Source organism: Engystomops pustulosus, chromosome 2, assembly GCF_040894005.1.
Source record: "Engystomops pustulosus chromosome 2, aEngPut4.maternal, whole genome shotgun sequence".
NCBI lineage: Eukaryota > Metazoa > Chordata > Amphibia > Anura > Leptodactylidae > Engystomops > Engystomops pustulosus.
This window is the reverse complement of record NC_092412.1, coordinates 7,458,366-7,479,326: the sequence shown is the minus strand read 5'-3', so window position 1 is coordinate 7,479,326 and position 20,961 is coordinate 7,458,366. Positions and strand designations below refer to the sequence as shown.

The 20,961-nt window shown below is 46.2% G+C and overlaps 4 protein-coding genes across 4 annotated transcripts in view; 1 reads left to right on the top strand and 3 right to left on the bottom strand.

The window, feature by feature from the left end:
* LOC140119779 (uncharacterized) overlaps nt 1-20,961 on the bottom strand; it is a 654,457-nt gene that overhangs the window by 75,048 nt on the left and 558,448 nt on the right. The gene's annotated exons all lie outside the window — the stretch shown is intronic.
* The window catches only part of LOC140119822 (uncharacterized), a 661,039-nt gene that overhangs the window by 162,409 nt on the left and 477,669 nt on the right, over nt 1-20,961 (bottom strand). The gene's annotated exons all lie outside the window — the stretch shown is intronic.
* Nucleotides 3,760-5,390, bottom strand: LOC140119736 (gastrula zinc finger protein XlCGF66.1-like). The gene is made up of 4 exons (XM_072139092.1): nt 5,376-5,390; nt 4,262-4,453; nt 3,988-4,149; nt 3,760-3,903 (listed from the first exon to the last, which is right to left on the bottom strand). Exons 1-4 carry the CDS (start codon nt 5,388-5,390, stop codon nt 3,760-3,762), a joined length of 513 nt encoding a protein of 170 aa, XP_071995193.1.
* The window catches only part of LOC140119735 (uncharacterized), a 35,137-nt gene continuing 21,140 nt past the window's right edge, over nt 6,965-20,961 (top strand). Inside the window, exons 1-2 of the mRNA XM_072139091.1 lie at nt 6,965-7,024; nt 10,399-10,697. Coding sequence (XP_071995192.1) covers nt 6,965-7,024; nt 10,399-10,697 — 359 coding nt within the window. The remainder of the gene's footprint in view (nt 7,025-10,398; nt 10,698-20,961) is intronic.

Genomic DNA, 20,961 nt, shown 5'->3' with positions numbered 1-20,961 from the left:
TATTAGACCATAGACTCTTTGACCATAGACTCTTTGACCATTGACTCTTTGACCATAGACTCTTTGACCATAGACTATTAGACCATAGACTCTTTGACCATAGACTATTAGACCATAGACTATTAGACCATAGACTATTTGACCATAGACTATTAGACCATAGACTCTTTGACCATAGACTCTTTGACCATTGACCACACCTGAGCTTTTCTGATGGCGGTTGTTAGCACTGATGTGGGGCGGTGATAACACCATAACCAGGCACCGGCTCCTGCACGACACAGTCTCATGCTATCTTCTGAAGTAGCACTGTTGAATGACATCATCAGTAGAAGCGTTGTGAAAGACTTGGTTGTTATAGGGTTAAACTATAAACATTAACATGGCTTCTCCCCTGTGTGAATTCTTTGATGTTTAACAAGAGAAATTTTGTGTCTAAAACATTTTTGACATTCAGGACAAGAAAATGGATTCTCCCCTGTGTGCGTCATATGATGCCTAAGAAGTTGTGCTTTCCTAACAAAACATTTTTCACATTCACTACAAGAAAATGGCTTCTCCCCTGTGTGAGTTCTCTGATGCATAACAAGATATTTTTTGTGGGTAAAACATTTTCCACATTCAGTACAAGAAAAAGGCTTCTCCCCTGTGTGAGTTCTCTGATGTTGAACAAGATATGATTTCGCTGTAAAACATTTTTCACATTCAGTACAAGAAAATGTCTTCATTTCTGTGTGAATTCTCTGATGTCTAACAAGAGCTGATTCGTTGGCAAAATGTTTTTCACATTCAGTACAAGAAAATGGCTTCTCCCCTGTGTGACTTATCTGGTGTTGAACAAGAGACAATTTGCTGCTAAAGCATTTCCCACATTCGGTACAAGAAAATGGCTTCTCCCCTGTGTGAGTTCTCTGATGTACAACAAGAGAATGTTCGTAGCTAAAACATTTTCCACATTCAGCACAAGAAAATGGCTTCTCCCCGGTGTGAGTTCTCTGATGGGAAACAAGATATGTTTTCCTGCCAAAACATTTTCCACATTCAGTACAAGAAAATGGCTTTTCTCCTGTGTGAGTTCTCTGATGTATAAGAAGATGTTTTTTGTGGGTAAAACATTTTCCACATTCAGTACAAGAAAATGGCTTCTCCCCTGAATGAATTTTTTGATGTTCAGCAAGATATGATTTCACTGGAAAACATTTTCCACATACAGGACAAGCAAATGGCTTCTCTCCTGAGTGAATTCCTTGATGTTTAACAAGACCAGATTTGTTGGCAAAACATTTTTCACATTCAGTACATGAATATGGCTTCCCTCCTATGTGAATTCTCTGATGTTGAACAAGAGCTGATTTCTTGATAAAACATTTTCCACATTCAGAGCAAGGAAATGGCTTCTCTCCTGTGTGAATTCTCAGATGGTAAACAAGAGCTGAACTTTTTGTAAAACATTTTCCACATTCAGTACAAGAAAATGACTTCTCCCCTGTGTGAGTTATTTGATGTACAGCAAGAGATGATATACTTCTAAAACGTTTTTCACATTCAGTGCAAGAAAATGGCTTCTCTCCTTTGTGAGTTCTCTGATGTTTAGCAAGACTTGATTTAGTCCTAAAACATTTTTCACATTCAATACATGGAAATGTCTTCTCTCCTGTGTGAGTGCTCTGGTGATTCAAATGATTTGTTTTTTTATTAAAACGTTTTCCACGTTCAGGACATGAGAGTGGCTTCTCCCCTTTATGAGTTCTCTGATGTTTGAGAAGAGATGATTTCTGGGTAAATCGCCTCTCACATTTCAGACATGAGAACTTCCTCTTATCTCCAGGATTTCCCTCCTCTGTGGAAAGATGTGACTGATTATCTTCTACTTCACCACCAGGAGATGAGGGGGGACGTCCATGGGAACCTCTTGGACTTTCATCACCTAAAATATAAAGTCAAGAAACCAAAATTGTGAATTCATCTTTTCTAAGTTAAAACAAAAATAAAGCCTCAATGTATAGCCTTAGCAACTAGAATCCATAAAGCCTCAAAATGGAAATCACCGGACTTATTGTTCACCGCGGTTAAGAACAGAATCAATTTTCGTTGTTGTTCGAAAGGATAGAAGCGACCGGCACAGACACCCTACCTCTACATGGAGGCATTGGGAACCCATGGATCACAGCACCAGGCAAACAAAGACAGTGGGGGTCATTTACTAAGGGCCCGATTCGCATTTTCCCAGCGTGTTACCCGGCAATTTCCACTGAATTGCCCCGGGATTTTGGCGCATCGGCGCTGGCATCCACGCGACAGAAATCGGGGGGTGTGGCCGAACGAAAACCCGACGGATTCGGAAAAACCGCCGCATATAAAACAAAAAATCTGTCGCGGAGCTTGCACTTACCTTCACTCAGCCCAAGCCGGTGAACTCCAGCGCGTTCCGATGCTTTTCAGCGCAGCGCCACCTGGTGGACGGCAGAGGAACTACCTTAAAAAATCCCGGCCGGACCCGAATCCAGCGGAGAGAACGCGCCGCTGGATCGCGAATGGACCGGGTAAGTAAATCTGCCCCAGTCTGACCAACTCTGCTGAGCCACGCTACCGAGCTCTATCTATTGTCCATGAAAGTATTCCCTATCCTATACTATACTAATGGCTTTCTGTGGTATCACAGCTGATGTATAATCACGTTACTCTTGCAACCCAAGACCACTCATTGGTTGGAGCTTTCAAATTCCTCCTCAGTGGAAGTTTATACATATTCCCCCTGGTTGGATTTAGGGAGCTTTCGGTCAGTGTGCCTAAATCCACAGGGACTGCACCAGATAGCTACAAACCAGCCCCAAGCTACAGGACCAGGACTAAGATCCTCTCCCAAGACTACAAATCCAAACAACGAATGATTCATGGCAGCCGGCAGGAAGGAATCTCAACCTCAGCCTGTTATCCACTGCCGCATCGGACAGAGACTCCACATGTGATCCCTGGCTACTGCCGAGAACATCACAGGCCACCACTTCACCATCTGCCTCGGGGATCCTTCACTACACGTACACTAGGATTGCCCCATGGGAACCCTTTACGACCTCTCCTTCTTCTTGCAGCCCCTCGCTGGCACTGGTGGGTGTGCACAAGGCCTGTTCACCTGGACCAAGCCACCACCCGTGACACGACTCTGGCACTAGGCCGTATATCAAGCCAACCACTCAGGTCCCAAGGAATCCAGCTGCCCCCTCACCAAGGTCAGGCCCCGGGGGGTGGAGGTTGCATTTACTGCATGTATCCAATCGACTGATAATACACAACGTGTGTAGGTAACCTTAGGGTATGTGGACAATGCAGATAACATGTGAATTTGCTACAGGTAGACTTGTAGTGAATGTGATTGATGGCAATTCCATAAACTCAATGTGGAGAAAACCCACAGCAGAAATGCCTGATCGTTGTGAGAAAATCAACCTTCCCAATGCAAAACCTAAACGCCGCCCTATGGCCATGCACGAAACACGCCAGGATCCATATCGGTTCCTACACAATTTTGTCTGCTTTCCGATGCTTGGGGATTAACTCCGATGAACGTGTGGACATACCCTAAAAGGTTTTCGCCCAGAGAAACCCTTTCAGTGTTCAGTGCAAGATATGGTCAGTGATTAATGGACCGTTCTTGAATAGGGGTGTCGGAAAGACGACTTTGTCCTGAAAAGGTTGTGTCATTCGTTTTTACCCCTGTATTCATCTCTGTTACTTGTTGTGTTTGAGAAGAAACAATAATCAGGAAGGTCTCCTCTTACCTGGTGATGTGAGGGGCTGGTGGTCCTCCATCATGATGTCCTTGTACTGGTCCTTGTGTCCTTCTATATACTCCCACTCCTCCATGGAGAAATAGACAGTGACGTCCTGACACCTTATAGGAACCTGACACCCACAATGACACAGTCATCACCCAGACCCCTCCCTTGTGTTATTGTACAATGTCCCAGCATTCCCGGCAGCACTCACCTCTCCGCTCAGCAGCTCAGTGATCCTGGAGGTAAGTTCTAGGATCTTCTGCTCATGTATCAGTGAATGAGGTGGAGGCTCGGTGATGGGGCTCTGGGTCCATCCTCCTGACACACGGGGGGTCACACACTCACCAGACGACTTCTTCACTACTGTGTAATCCTGTGTATGGGGAGACACTGATCACTACATAGATCCTAAGAATCCTTCACCTCTCCAGTCATTTCCCGCTGTTATTCCTAGAGATAAGAGCCGTGTCCTGGGAGACTCTCACCTCTCCGGTTATCAAGGAGATCATCTCCAGGGTGAGATCTTGGATCATTGAATCCTTCTGGTTCCTGTCCTTGTACATCCTTTGTGGGCCATTCTCCATCATGATGTCCTTGTACTGGTCCTTGTGTCCTTCTATATACTCCCACTCCTCCATGGATAAATAGACAGTGACGTCCTGACACCTTATAGGAACCTGTAGTAAAAGCACAAAATATGGCCATGACTTATTGTTTGAAGTTCTCCTTCCTTTGGTAATTGCAAGCAGAATGAATAGGGACAGATGTCTATAACTCAACTTGGCGAAGAAGCCTGCACAGCCGGGGGCGACCCAGTCACATACACTACATCAAAAGAATGAGATAAGGTCACACCTCACAAATATTCTGCATGTATGTAACACCCTATCCAGGATGAAAGAGATATGCTGAGCAGTATGTGGGAGGAGCCTGTCCTGGGGGATTTACCCACCTAAAAACTAGGAAACAAAAACCCACCACAAAGGAATTACATATCTCTTAATAACATAAACAATTAGAGTAGATAGGACTCCAAAACCCACTAAATTAGCTCACACCTTTAGTTCTTGCCTGATATGGATAAGGTAATGACATGCTTATTCAATTGGAGGCAACTGCACTATTGTTCCCTCCTACTCTCAAAAGTTATGGAGTTAATTTAAAAAACTTTTCCCAAAAAAGTAACTCACTGAGGGGAGGGGTAGCAGGTGAACATCCTCCTCTCATTCACATCACAGTCAGGGGGTGGGAGTACAGACCCAGTGGCTTAAAACTAGAAAGATCATGAAGGCTCCTTGGTCAGTCTTTGGAGGTGCCATTGTTTTCAATTGGACAGACTGGAGTAAAGTTCTTCTGCTGAACCTCCTGGTCAGATAGATCTTTTATCCCGGTAGTAAGGTCTATTCATGTAATTCTAATTTATTTTACAACTGTTTATGTCTTTTTTTCTGAGAATTGTATTTTTCTTTTGTCTGCATTGTACATCCATGTATTAAATTTTGAAAACTTAATACAGTTAATAAGTATTTGCTTGTAGCCTTAAAAAACTTAAAGGATATCTACCATCAGATTACTGAAGTGGAAACGATTATAACTTACCTTATATTTTTGCATGGCCACATTTCTACGTATGCAAATTAAAGGAAATCTACCATTTGATATGATGCATTATGAAGCAAACATACCTTGAGAATGCTGTAGCAACACTCAATATCTTGCTTAATCCCTGGGCTGATTGGTTTTGTGTAAAAAAAATATTCTAACATTCAGGACCTTGAAAAAGCTGGGTCAGGCTGGCTGTCTACATAAACACATTACACAAAGAGCTTGGCATTACACATGGAGCTTAGTCAATGCACGACTAATCAACCTGAGCTGGATGACTCATACACAGCAGCTGGGGGATGGTGCAGCAATTGATTACTTCTGCCTTCAGGCACAACACAGTGATTACATCATTCTCTGGTGCAATGCATAACTAATGTGCTAGGAAAAAGACCCAGTCATCAACCAGACACCTCCCTTGTGTTATTGTACAATGTCCCAGCATTCCCGGCGGCACTCACCTCTCCGCTCAGCAGCTCAGTGATCCTGGAGGTAAGTTCTAGGATCTTCTGCTCATGTATCAGTGAATGAGGTGGAGGCTCGGTGATGGGGCTCTGGGTCCATCCTCCTGACACACGGGGGGTCACACACTCACCAGACGACTTCTTCACTACTGTGTAATCCTGTGTATGGGGAGACACTGATCACTACATAGATCCTAAGAATCCTTCACCTCTCCAGTCATTTCCCGCTGTTATTCCTAGAGATAAGAGCCGTGTCCTGGGAGACTCTCACCTCTCCGGTTATCAAGGAGATCATCTCCAGGGTGAGCTCCAGGATCCTTCTATCCTTCTGGCTTCTTTCTTTCTCCATCCTTGGACGGGAAACGGTAGAACAAATCATCATCTTGTAAGAAGAAGAAGAAGAAGAGGGTGGGAGGAGCCTGGTAAAGATATAAATATTTAGAATAATTTGGGTATTTCTCTGTATATTTGAATAATGAATAGTGCCGTATTATGTAAATTTATTGGGGGTCTATTGCAAATAATGACAGCATATATGTCCACTTATACCGGATACTTTACCTACACATGTACAGAGCCACTTCTAGTGTGTATTTATGGATGGAGCCTGGTTTTATCATTGATTGTATGGACAGAGCTTGGTTCTGGTGTTGTATTTGTTGATGGAACCAGATTCTGGTGCTGCTATTATGTACAGATCTGGCTTTGGTGTTGTGATTGAGCACGGAGCCCTATTCTGTTGTTGTTGTTTATATAATAAGAGGTTGATTCTACTGCTGTATTTATGTAGTGAGGTCGGTTCTGGTGCTGCGTTTATGTATAGACCCGGTCTGGTGTCATATTTATGGCCAAAGGCCGGTTGTCTAGTTGTCAATGAAAGGAGAGCTCCACTGTAGCTCCTTTTACTCTGCACTTCTTACCTGTAGCTTGTGCTACTCTGAACTCATTACCTGTAGCTCCTCCTACTCTACACTCATTACCTGTAGCTCCTCCTACTCCACACTCATTACCTGTAGCTCCTCCTACTCTGCACTCATTACTTGTTGTTTCAATTGGAACTGTTTCCTGTATAAATGACGTAACTACAAGCAAAACCAATGACACTCAAACATCTCCACCATGGCCAAGCCCAAAGACTCGATAGATAAAGCGGATGGGCTCCAAGACTTTAGACAGCAGGTCTGTGAGAAGGCAGAAACCTTTTGCTAATTTATTAGAGAATAAAGGAGACAGAAGATTGTTGATCTACAGCATTCTCACTTCATGGGGTAAGGATGAGTCTAAGACCTAGTCGCTGACCTGTAGCCCGGAACTACTTAGGAGGACCTTGTCACTGACCTAAAGCCTAGAACTACACAGGAGGACCTGGTCACTGACCTAAAAACCACAACTACACAGGAGGACCTGGTCAATGACCTAAAGCACACAACTACACAGGAGGACATAGTCATTGACCAGAAGCCCACAACTACAAAAAGGGACCTGGTCACTAACCAGAAGCCCAGAACTAAACAGGAGGACCTTGTCGCTGACATGAAGCCCACAACTACATGGGAGGACCTAGTCACTAACCGGAAAACCACAACTATACAGGAGGACCTGGTTGCTGACCTCAAGCCTAGAACTACACAGGAGAACCACTTCACTGACTTAAAGCCCAGAACTACAAAGGAGGACCTGGTCGCTGACCTCAAGCCCAGAACTACACAGCAGAACCTAATCACTGACCTGAAACACAGAACTACACAGGAGGACCTGGTCACTGACCTGAAGCCCATAACTACACAGAAGGACATGGTCACTGACCTAAAGCCCACAACTACACAGGAGGACCTGGTCACTGACCTGAAGCCCATAACTACAGAGGAGGACCCTGTCACTGACCTGAAGCCAAGAACTACACGATTACCTCATTACTGACCTAAAGCCCATGACTACAAAGGAGAACCTGGTCACTGACCTAAAGCCCACAACTACACAGGAGGACCTGGTTACTGACCTGAAGCCCAGAACTACACAGGAGGACCTGGTTACTGACCTGAAGCCTAGAACTACACAGGAGGAACTGGTCACTGACCTGAAGCCCACAACTACACAGGAGGACCTGGTCGCTGACCTCAAGGCCAGAATTACACATCAGGACCTGTTTTCTATCTTGAAGCCCAGAACTACACAGGAAAACCAGGTAACTGACCTGAAGCCCACAACTACACAGGAGGACCTGGTCACTGACCTGAAGCGCACAACTGCACAGGAGAACCAGGTCAATGACCTGAAGCCCACAACTACTCAGGAGAACCTGGTTGCTAACCTGAAACACAGAACTACACAGGAGCACCTGGTCACTGACCTGAAGCCCAAAACTACACAGGAGGAGCTGGTCACTGACCTAAAGCCCACAACTACACAGGAGGACCTGGTCGCTGACCTCAAGCCCAAATTTTACAGAACAGGACCTGGTCTCTATCTTGAAGCCCACAACTACACAGGAGAACCAGGTCACTGACCTGAAGCCTACAACTACAAAGGAGGGACTGGTCACTGACCTGAAGCCCACAACTACACAGGAGAACCTGGTCGCTGACCTGAAACACAGAACTACACAGGAGCACCAGGTCACAGACCTGAAGCCCATAACTACACAGGAGGACCCTGTCACTGACCTGAAGCGAAGAGCTACACGATTACCTCATTACTGACCTAAAGCCCATAACTACACAGGAGAACCTGGTCACTGACCTAAAGCCCAGAACTACACAGGAGGAGCTGGTCACTGACCTGAAGCCTCAAACTACACAGGAGGACCTGGTCGCTGACCTCAAGCCCAAATTTTACAGAACAGGAGCTGGTCTCTATCTTGAAGCCCACAACTACACAGGAGAACCAGGTCACTGACCTGAAGCCCACAACTACACAGGAGGACCTGGTCACTGACCTAAAGCCCAGAACTACACAGGAGAACCTGGTCACTGACCTAAAGCCCAGAACTACACAGGAGAACCAGGTCACTGACCTGAAGCCCACAACTACACAGGAGGACCTGGTCACTGACCTGAAGCCCACAACTACACAGGAGGGACTGGTCGCTGACCTGAAGCCCAGAACTACACAGCAGAACCTGGTCACTGACCTGAAGCCCACAACTACACAGGAGGACCTGGTCACTGACCTAAAGCCCACAACTACACAGGAGGACCCTGTCAATGACCTGAAGCCAAGAACTACACGATTACCTCATTACTGACCTAAAGCCCATGACTACACAGGAGAACCCGGTCACTGACCTAAAGCCCACAACTACACAGGAGCACCTGGTCACTGACCTGAAGCCCACAACTACACAGGAGGACCTGGTTACTGACCTGAAGCCCACAACTACACAGGAGGACCTGGTCACTGACCTGAAGCCCACAACTACACAGGAGGACCTGGTCGCTAACCTGAAACACACAACTACACAGGAGGACCCCGTCACTGACCTGAAGCTCACAACTAAACAGGAGAAGCTGGTCAATGACCTAAAGCCTCAAACTATACAGGAGGACCTGGTCACTGACCTGAAGCCCAGAACTACACAGGAGGACCTGGTTAATGACCCAAAGCCCACAACTACACAGGAGGAACTGGTCGCTGACCTCAAGCCCAAATTTTACAGAACAGGACCTGGTCTTTATCTTGAAGCCCACAACTACACAGGAGAACCAGGTCTTTATCTTGAAGCCCACAACTACACAGGAGAACCAGGTCACTGACCTGAAGCCCACAACTACACAGGAGGACCTGGTCGCTGACCTCAAGCCCAGAACTACACAGCAGGACCTGGTCACTGACCTGAAGCCAACAACTACACAGGAGGACCTGGTCACTGAACTGAAGCCAACAACTACACAGGAGGAACTGGTCGCTGACCTCAAGCCCAAATTTTACAGAACAGGACCTGGTCTTTATCTTGAAGCCCACAACTACACAGGAGAACCAGGTCACTGACCTGAAGCCCACAACTACACAGGAGGACCTGTTTGCTGACCTCAAGCCCAGAACTACACAGCAGGACCTGGTCACTGACCTGAAGCCAACAACTACTCAGGAGGACCTGGTCACTGACCTGAAGCCTAGAAATACACAGGAGAACCTGGTCGCTGACCTGAAACACAGAACTACACAGGAGCACCTGGTCACTGACCTAAATCCCACAACTACACAGCAGGACCCTGTCAACGACCTGAAGCCAAGAGCTACACGATTACCTCATTACTGACGTAAAGCCCATGACTATAAAGGAGGACCTGGTCACTGACCTGAAGCCCACAACTACACAGGAGGACCTGGTTACTGACCTGAAGCCCACAACTACACGGGAGGACCTGGTCACTGACCTGAAGCCAACAACTACACAGGAGTACATGGTCGCTGACCGGAAGCCCAGAACTACACAGTAGGACCTGGTCACTTACCAGAAGCCCACAACTACACAGGAGGACCTGGTCACTGACCTGAAGCCTAGAACTACACAGGAGGAACTGGTCACTGACCTGAAGCCCAAAACTACACAGGAGAACCAGGTCACTGACCTAAAGGAGGACCTGGTCGCTGACCTCAAGGTCAGAATTACACAGCAGGACCTAAACTCTACCTTGAAGCCCACAACTACACAGGAGGACCTGGTCACTGACCTAAAGCCCAAAACTACACAGCAGAACCAGGTCAATGACCTGATGCCCACAACTACTCAAGAGAACCTGGTCGCTAACCTGAAAAACAGGACTACAAAGGAGGACCTGGTAACAAACCTGAAGCCCACAACTACACAAGAGGACCCTGTCACCGACCTGAAGCCAACAACTACAGAGGAGTACCTGGTTACTGACCGAAAGCCCATGACTACACAGGAGGACCTGGTCACTGACCTAAAGCCCACAACTACACAGGAGGACCAGGTTACTGACCTGAAGACCACAACTACACAGGAAGATCTGGTCGCTGACCTGAAACACAGAACTACACAGGAGAACCAGGTCAATGACCTGAAGCCCACAACTACACAGGAGCACCTGGTCACAGACCTGAAGCCCACAACTACACAGGAGGACATGGTTACTGACCTAAAGCCCACAACTACACAGCAGGACCCGTGACCGACCTGAAGCCAAGAATTATAAAGGAGGACCTGGTCACTGACCTGAAGCCCAGAACTACACAGGAGGACCTGGTCACTGACCTGAAGCCCAGAACTACACAGGAGGACATGGTCACTGGCCTGAAGCCCACAACTACACAGGAGGACCCCGTCACTGATCTGAACTGCCCCAAAACACAGGAGGACCTGGTCTCTATCTTGAAGTCCAAAACTACATAGGAGGACCTGGTCACTGACCCTCAAGCCCAGAACTACACAGCAGGACTTGGTCACTGACCTGAAGCCCACAACTACACAGGAGAACCAGGTCAATGACCTGAAGCCCACAACTACTCAGGAGAACCAGGTCAATGACCTGAAGCCCACAACTACTCAGGAGAACCTGGTCGCTGACCTGAAACATAGAACTACACAGGAGCACCTGGTCTCAGACCTGAAGCCCACAACTACAAAGGAGGACATGGTCGCTGACCTATACAGAAGTACATGGTCACTGACCTGAAGCCAAGAACTATAAAGGAGAACCCGTCACCGACCTGAAGCCAAGAACTATACAGGAGCACCTGGTCACTGACCTGAAGCCCACAACTACACAGGAGGACATGGTCTCAGACCTGAAGCTCACAACTACACAGGAGGACCTGGTCACTGACCTGAAGCCCACAACTACACAGGAGGACCCCGTCACTGATCTGAACCGCCCCAAAACACAGGAGGACCTGGTTACAGACCTGAAGCCCACATCTACACAGGAGGACCTGGTCATTGACCTGAAGCCCACAACTACACAGGAGAACCAGGTCAATGACCTGAAGCCCACAACTACTCAGGAGAACCAGGTCAATGACCTGAAGCCCACAACTACTCAGGAGAACCTGGTCGCTGACCTGAAACATAGAACTACACAGGAGCACCTGGTCTCAGACCTGAAGCCCACAACTACAAAGGAGGACATGGTCGCTGACCTATACAGAAGTACATGGTCACTGACCTGAAGCCAAGAACTATAAAGGAGAACCCGTCACCGACCTGAAGCCAAGAACTATACAGGAGCACCTGGTCACTGACCTGAAGCCCACAACTACACAGGAGGACATGGTCTCAGACCTGAAGCTCACAACTACACAGGAGGACCTGGTCACTGACCTGAAGCCCACAACTACACAGGAGGACCCCGTCACTGATCTGAACCGCCCCAAAACACAGGAGGACCTGGTTACAGACCTGAAGCCCACATCTACACAGGAGGACCTGGTCATTGACCTAAAGTCCACAACTACACAGGTGAACCCGGTTGCTTACCTGAAGCCCACAACTCCAAGGGTGGACCTGGTCACTTACCTGAAGCCTATAACTACATAGGAGGACCTGGTCACTGACCTAAAGCCTAAAACTACACAGGAGTACCTGTTCACTGACCTGAAGCCCAGAACTACACAGGAGGACCTGGTCTCTGACCTGAAGAGAGATGGGACCACAGTCTGGAAGGTTATGGCTCGTAACATACTAATGCTATGAACGAAAATCCTGTAGGGCACACCAGTTCCTCTTGCTCACCTAAACACATGTCCAGAACTGTATGAAGTTCAACAATGGACACCTGGATAATCCAGAGGAGACACGGGAGAGGATCATATGGTCAGTTAGACTAATGAAGTACTTTTTTGTATTTACCTACAACACATGACCAAATCCGCTGTGTGACAGATGTTATCTGCTGCCATAACAGGTGGAAACATCATATGGGGGGGGGGGGGATTGGAGGACTGGGGCCGAGCATTGAGAGATTTTGGCCAACAAACTTCTTCCTGAATTAAGAGCATTGAAGACGCGTCATGTCTGGGTCTTCCATCAGGACAATGGCATGAAACACAAAGCAACCAGCACACAGACACTTATACACAGTAATACATCACACATACAGTTATACACAGTAATACACTACACATACACTTATACACAGTAATACACATACACTTATATACAGTAATACACTATACATATACTTATACACAGTCATATAATAAACATACACTTATACACAGTAATACGCTATACATACACTTAAACACAGTCATACACCACACATACACTTATACACAGTCATACACTACACACACACTTATACACAGTAATACCTCACACATACACTTATACACAGTAATACACCACACATACACTTATACACAGTCATACACTACACACACACTTATACACAGTAATACACTATACATATACTTATACACAGTCATACACTACACATACACTTATACACAGTAATACACCACACATACACTTATACACAGTCATGCACTACACATACACTTATACACAGTCATACACTACATATGTACATACCTTGTGTTGCTGGAGACTGTAGAGGAGCAGGGGCGGAGGGGCTTGTACAGGAAGTGACACAGAGACCCTCAGCCCAGCAGTGAAGTGCAGACCCCCTCCCCCTCCTCTATATAGAGGTGACAGGACAGTGATGAGATGGACAGGTGGGAGGGGGGAGGCAGCACAGAGGAGGTTTGTGAGGGTCCCAGCGTGTCTCATAGCCTCAGAGACCCCAGAGATTTGAACGGCAAGAGGACCCCCAATGCACAGCTCCAAGGGCTCCCACTATGTAAAGAGAGGGGCACTAATATACCTTCATAGATTATAAGCCCTTGTGTCCCCCTCATCCTCATAGACTGTAAGCTCTTGTGTCCCCCCCCCCTCATCCTGATAGACTGTAAGCTCTTATGTCTCCCCCTCACCCTCATATACTGTAAGCTCTTGTATCACTCATCCTCATAGACTGTAAGCTCTTGTGTCCACATTATCCTCTTAGACTGTAAGCTCTTGTGTCCACATTATCCTCTTAGACTGTAAGCTCTTGTGTCACCCCCTCATCCTCATAAACTGTAAGCTCTTGTGTCATCCCCTCATCCTCATAGACTGTAAGCTCTTGTGTCACCCCCTCATCCTCATAGACTGTAAGCTCTTGTGTCACCCCCTCATCCTCATAGACTGTAAGCTCTTGTGAAACACAGGACTACACAGAATCACCTGGTGACTGACCAGAAGCCCACAACTACAGAGGAGCACCTGGTCGCTGACCTCAAGCCCAAAATTATACTGGAGGACCTGGTCTCTATCTTGAAGTCCAAAACTACATAGAAGAACCAGGTCACTGACCAGAAGCCCACAACTACACACGAGGACCTGGTAATTGACCTAAAGTCCACAACTACACAGGAGAACCTGGTCGCTGACCTGAAGCCCATAACTATACAGGAGGACCTGGTCACTGTTCTGAACCGCCCCAAAACACAGAGGGCCTGGTCACAAACCTAAAGTCCACAACTACACAGGTGAACCCGGTTGCTTACCTGAAGCCCACAACTCCAAGGGTGGACCAGGTCACTTACCTGAAGCCTACAACTACATAGGAGGACCTGGTCACTGACCCTCAAGCCCAGAACTACACAGCAGGACTTGGTCACTGACCTGAAGCCCACAACTACACAGGAGAACCTGGTCGCTGACCTGAAACACAGAACTACACAGGAGCACCTGGTCTCAGACCTGAAGCCCACAACTACACAGGAGGACATGGTCACTGACCTAAAGCCCACAACTACACAGGAGGACCTGGTTACTGACCTGAACCCCACAACTACACAGGAGGACCTGGTCACTGACCTAAAGCCCACAACTACACAGGAGGACATGGTCACTGACCTGAAGCCCACAACTACACAGTAGAACAAGGTCACTGACCTGAAGCCAAGAACTATAAAGGAGGACCTGGTCACTGACCTGAAGCCCACAACTACACAGGAGGACCTGGTCATTGACCTAAAGTCCACAACTACACAGGTGAACCCGGTTGCTTACCTGAAGCCCACAACTCCAAGGGTGGACCTGGTCACTTACCTGAAGCCTACAACTACATAGGAGGACCTGGTCACTGACCCTAAAGCCTAGAACTACACAGGAGGACCTGGTCGCTGACCTGAAGCCCTCAACTACACAGGAGGACCTGGTCACTGACCTGAAGCCAACAACTACACAGGAGGACCTGGTCACTGATCTAAAGCCAACAGCTACACAGGAGTACCTGGTTGCTGACCTGAAGCCCAGAACTACACAGGAGTACCTGGTTGCTGACCTGAAGCCCAGAACTACACAGGAGGACATGGTCACTGACCTGAAGCCCATAACTACACAGGAGGACCTGGTCACTGACCTGAAGCCCAGAACTACACAGGAGGACCTGGTTACTGACCTGAAGAGAGATGGGACCACAGTCTGGTAGGTTATGGCTCGTAACATACTAATGCTATGAACGAAAATCCTGTAGGGCACACCGGGTCCTCTTGCTCACCTAAACACATGTCCAGTCCTGTCTGAAGTTAAACAATGGACACCTGGATAATCCAGAGGAGACACGGGAGAGGATCATATGGTCAGTTAGACTAATGAAGTACTTTTTTGTATTTACCTACAACACATGACCGAATCCGCTGTGTGACAGATGTTATCTGCTGCCATAACAGGTGGAAACATCATATGGGGGGGGGGGGGGGGGGATTGGAGGACTGGGGCCGAGCATTGAGAGATTTTGGCCAACAAACTTCTTCCGGAATTAAGAGCATTGAAGATGCGTCATGTCTGGGTCTTCCATCAGGACAATGGCATGAAACACAAAGCAACCAGCACACAGACACTTATAGACAGTAATACATCACACATACACTTATACACAGTAATACACTACACATACACTTATACACAGTAATACACTACACATACACTTATACACAGTAATACACATACACTTATATACAGTAATACAATACACATACACTTATACACAGTAATACATCACACATACTGTTATACACAGTAATACACTACACATACACTTATACACAGTAATACACTACACATACACTTATACACAGTCATACATTACACATACACTAATGCACAGAAATACTCTTATGCACAATAATACATTACACATACACTTACACACAGTCATACGCTAAACATACACTTATACACAGTAATACATCACACATACACTTATACACAGTAATACACTAAACATACACTTATACAAAGTAATACACTAAACATACACTTATACTCAGTAATACACTACACATACACTTATACTCAGTAATACACTACACATACACTTATACACAGTAATACACTAAACATACACTTATACTCAGTAATACACTACACATACACTTATACTCAGTAATACACTACACATACACTTATACACAGTAATATATCACACATACACTTATATACAGTAATACACTACACATATACTTATACACAGTCATACACTACACATACACTTATACACAGTAATACACCACACATACACTTATACACAGTCATGCACTACACATACACTTATACACAGTCATACACTACATATGTACATACCTTGTGTTGCTGGAGACTGTAGAGGATTAGGGGCGGAGGGGCTTGTACAGGAAGTGACACAGAGACCCTCAGCCCAGCAGTGAAGTGCAGACCCCCTCCCCCTCCTCTATATAGAGGTGACAGGACAGTGATGAGATGGACAGGTGGGAGGGGGGAGGCAGCACAGAGGAGGTCTGTGAGGGTCCCAGCGTGTCTCATAGCCTCAGAGACCCCAGAGATTTGAACGGCAAGAGGACCCCCAATGCACAGCTCCAAGGGCTCCCACTATGTAAAGAGAGGGGCACTAATATACCTTCATAGACTGTAAGCTCTTGTGTCCCCCCTCATCCTCATAGACTGTAAGCTCTTGTGTCCACATTATCCTCTTAGACTGTAAGCTCTTGTGTCACCCCCTCATCCTCATAGACTGTAAGCTCTTGTGTCCACATTATCCTCTTAGACTGTAAGCTCTTGTGTCACCCCTCATAGACTGTAAGCTCTTGTGTCCCCCCTCATCCTCATAGACTGTAAGCTCTTGTGTCCCCCCTCATCCTCATAGACTGAAAGATCTTGTGTCACCCCCTCATCCTCATAGACTGTAAGCTCTTGTGTCCCCCCTCATCCTCATAGACTGTAAGATCTTGTGTCACCCCCTCATCCTCATAGACTGTAAGCTCTTGTGTCCCCCCTCATCCTCATAGACTGTAAGATCTTCTGTCACCCCCTCATCCTCATAGACTGTAAGCTCTTGTGTCCCCCCTCATCCTCATAGACTGTAAGCTCTTGTGTCCCCCCTCATCCTCATAGACTGTAAGCTCTTGTGTCCACATTATCCTCATAGACTATAAGCTCTTGTGTCACCCCTCATCCTCATAGACTGTAAGCTCTTGTGTCACCCCCTCATCCTCATAGACTGTAAGCTCTTGTGTCACCCCCTCATCCTCAGACTGTAAGCTCTTGTGTCCCCCCTCATCCTCATAGACTATAAGCTCTTGTGTCATACCCTCATCCTCATAGACTGTAAGCTCTTGTGTCCCCCTCATCCTCATAGACTGTAAGCTCTTGTGTCACCCCCTCATCCTCATAGACTGTAAGCTCTTGTGTCACCACCGCATCCTCATAGACTGTAAGCTCTTGTGTCCTCCCTCATCCTCATAGACTGTAAGCTCTTGTGAAACACAGGACTACACAGAATCACCTGGTGACTGACCAGAAGCCCAAAACTACACAGGAAGATCTGGTCGCTGACCTCAAGCTCAAATTTTACAGAACAGGGCCTGGTCTCTATCTTGAAGCCCAGAACTACACAGGAGGACAAGGTAGCTGACCTGAAGAGAGAAGGGACCACAGTCTGGAAGGTTATCGCTCATAACATACTAATGCTATGAACGAAAATCCTGTAGGGCACACCAGTTCCTCTTGCTCACCTAAACACATGTCCAGAACTGTCTGAAGTTCAACAATGGACACCTGGATAATCCAGAGGAGACACGGGAGAGGATCATATGGTCAGTTAGACTAATGAAGTACTTTTTTGTATTTACCTACAACACATGACCAAATCCACTGTGTGACAGATGTTATCTGCTGCCATAACAGGTGGAAACATCATATGGGGGGGGGGGGGGGATTGGAGGACTGGGGCCGAGCATTGAGAGATTTTGGCCAACAAACTTCTTCCGGAATTAAGAGCATTGAAGATGCGTCATGTCTGGGTCTTCCATCAGGACAATGGCATGAAACACAAAGCAACCAGCACACAGACACTTATAGACAGTAATACATCACACATACACTTATACACAGTAATACACTACACATACACTTATACACAGTAATACACTACACATACACTTATACACAGTAATACACATACACTTATATACAGTAATACAATACACATACACTTATACACAGTAATACATCACACATACTGTTATACACAGTAATACACTACACATACACTTATACACAGTAATACACTACACATACACTTATACACAGTCATACATTACACATACACTAATGCACAGAAATACTCTTATGCACAATAATACATTACACATACACTTACACACAGTCATACGCTAAACATACACTTATACACAGTAATACATCACACATACACTTATACACAGTAATACACTAAACATACACTTATACAAAGTAATACACTAAACATACACTTATACTCAGTAATACACTACACATACACTTATACTCAGTAATACACTACACATACACTTATACACAGTAATACACTAAACATACACTTATACAAAGTAATACACTAAACATACACTTATACTCAGTAATACACTACACATACACTTATACTCAGTAATACACTACACATACACTTATACACAGTAATATATCACACATACACTTATATACAGTAATACACTACACATATACTTATACACAGTCATACACTACACATACACTTATACACAGTAATACACCACACATACACTTATACACAGTCATGCACTACACATACACTTATACACAGTCATACACTACATATGTACATACCTTGTGTTGCTGGAGACTGTAGAGGATTAGGGGCGGAGGGGCTTGTACAGGAAGTGACACAGAGACCCTCAGCCCAGCAGTGAAGTGCAGACCCCCTCCCCCTCCTCTATATAGAGGTGACAGGACAGTGATGAGATGGACAGGTGGGAGGGGGGAGGCAGCACAGAGGAGGTCTGTGAGGGTCCCAGCGTGTCTCATAGCCTCAGAGACCCCAGAGATTTGAACGGCAAGAGGACCCCCAATGCACAGCTCCAAGGGCTCCCACTATGTAAAGAGAGGGGCACTAATATACCTTCATAGACTGTAAGCTCTTGTGTCCCCCCTCATCCTCATAGACTGTAAGCTCTTGTGTCCACATTATCCTCTTAGACTGTAAGCTCTTGTGTCACCCCCTCATCCTCATAGACTGTAAGCTCTTGTGTCCACATTATCCTCTTAGACTGTAAGCTCTTGTGTCACCCCTCATAGACTGTAAGCTCTTGTGTCCCCCCTCATCCTCATAGACTGTAAGCTCTTGTGTCCCCCCTCATCCTCATAGACTGAAAGATCTTGTGTCACCCCCTCATCCTCATAGACTGTAAGCTCTTGTGTCCCCCCTCATCCTCATAGACTGTAAGATCTTGTGTCACCCCCTCATCCTCATAGACTGTAAGCTCTTGTGTCCCCCCTCATCCTCATAGACTGTAAGATCTTCTGTCACCCCCTCATCCTCATAGACTGTAAGCTCTTGTGTCCCCCCTCATCCTCATAGACTGTAAGCTCTTGTGTCCCCCCTCATCCTCATAGACTGTAAGCTCTTGTGTCCACATTATCCTCATAGACTATAAGCTCTTGTGTCACCCCTCATCCTCATAGACTGTAAGCTCTTGTGTCACCCCCTCATCCTCATAGACTGTAAGCTCTTGTGTCACCCCCTCATCCTCAGACTGTAAGCTCTTGTGTCCCCCCTCATCCTCATAGACTATAAGCTCTTGTGTCATACCCTCATCCTCATAGACTGTAAGCTCTTGTGTCCCCCTCATCCTCATAGACTGTAAGCTCTTGTGTCACCCCCTCATCCTCATAGACTGTAAGCTCTTGTGTCACCACCGCATCCTCATAGACTGTAAGCTCTTGTGTCCTCCCTCATCCTCATAGACTGTAAGCTCTTGTGAAACACAGGACTACACAGAATCACCTGGTGACTGACCAGAAGCCCAAAACTACACAGGAAGATCTGGTCGCTGACCTCAAGCTCAAATTTTACAGAACAGGGCCTGGTCTCTATCTTGAAGCCCAGAACTACACAGGAGGACCTGGTCACTGACCTGAAGAGAGAAGGGACCACAGTCTGGAAGGTTATCGCTCATAACATACTAATGCTATGAACGAAAATCCTGTAGGGCACACCAGTTCCTCTTGCTCACCTAAACACATGTCCAGAACTGTCTGAAGTTCAACAATGGACACCTGGATAATCCAGAGGAGACACGGGAGAGGATCATATGGTCAGTTAGACTAATGAAGTACTTTTTTGTATTTACCTACAACACATGACCAAATCCACTGTGTGACAGATGTTATCTGCTGCCATAACAGGTGGAAACATCATATGGGGGGGGGGGGGGGATTGGAGGACTGGGGCCGAGCATTGAGAGATTTTGGCCAACAAACTTCTTCCTGAATTAAGAGCATTGAAGACGCGTCATGTCTGGGTCTTCCAGCAGGACAATGGCATGAAACACAAAGCAACCAGCACACATACACTTACACACAGTAATACATCACACATACACTTATACACAGTAATACACTACACATACACTTATACACAGTAATACACTACACATACACTTATACACAGTCATACACTACACATACACTTATACACAGTAATACATCACACATACACTTATACACAGTAATACACTACACATACACTTATACACAGTAATACACTACACATACACTTATACACAGTAATACACATACATACACTTATACACAGTAATACACATACACTTAT

Excerpts from the sequence above, each read along its gene's own strand:
- LOC140119736 (XM_072139092.1), bottom strand. Across the intron at positions 4,150-4,261 it reads TCTCCTTGATAACCGGAGAG|GATTACACAGTAGTGAAGAA; the intron begins GTGAGAGTCTCC and ends CCCCATACACAG. Across the intron at positions 3,904-3,987 it reads CTGAGCTGCTGAGCGGAGAG|GTTCCTATAAGGTGTCAGGA; the intron begins GTGAGTGCTGCC and ends TGTGGGTGTCAG.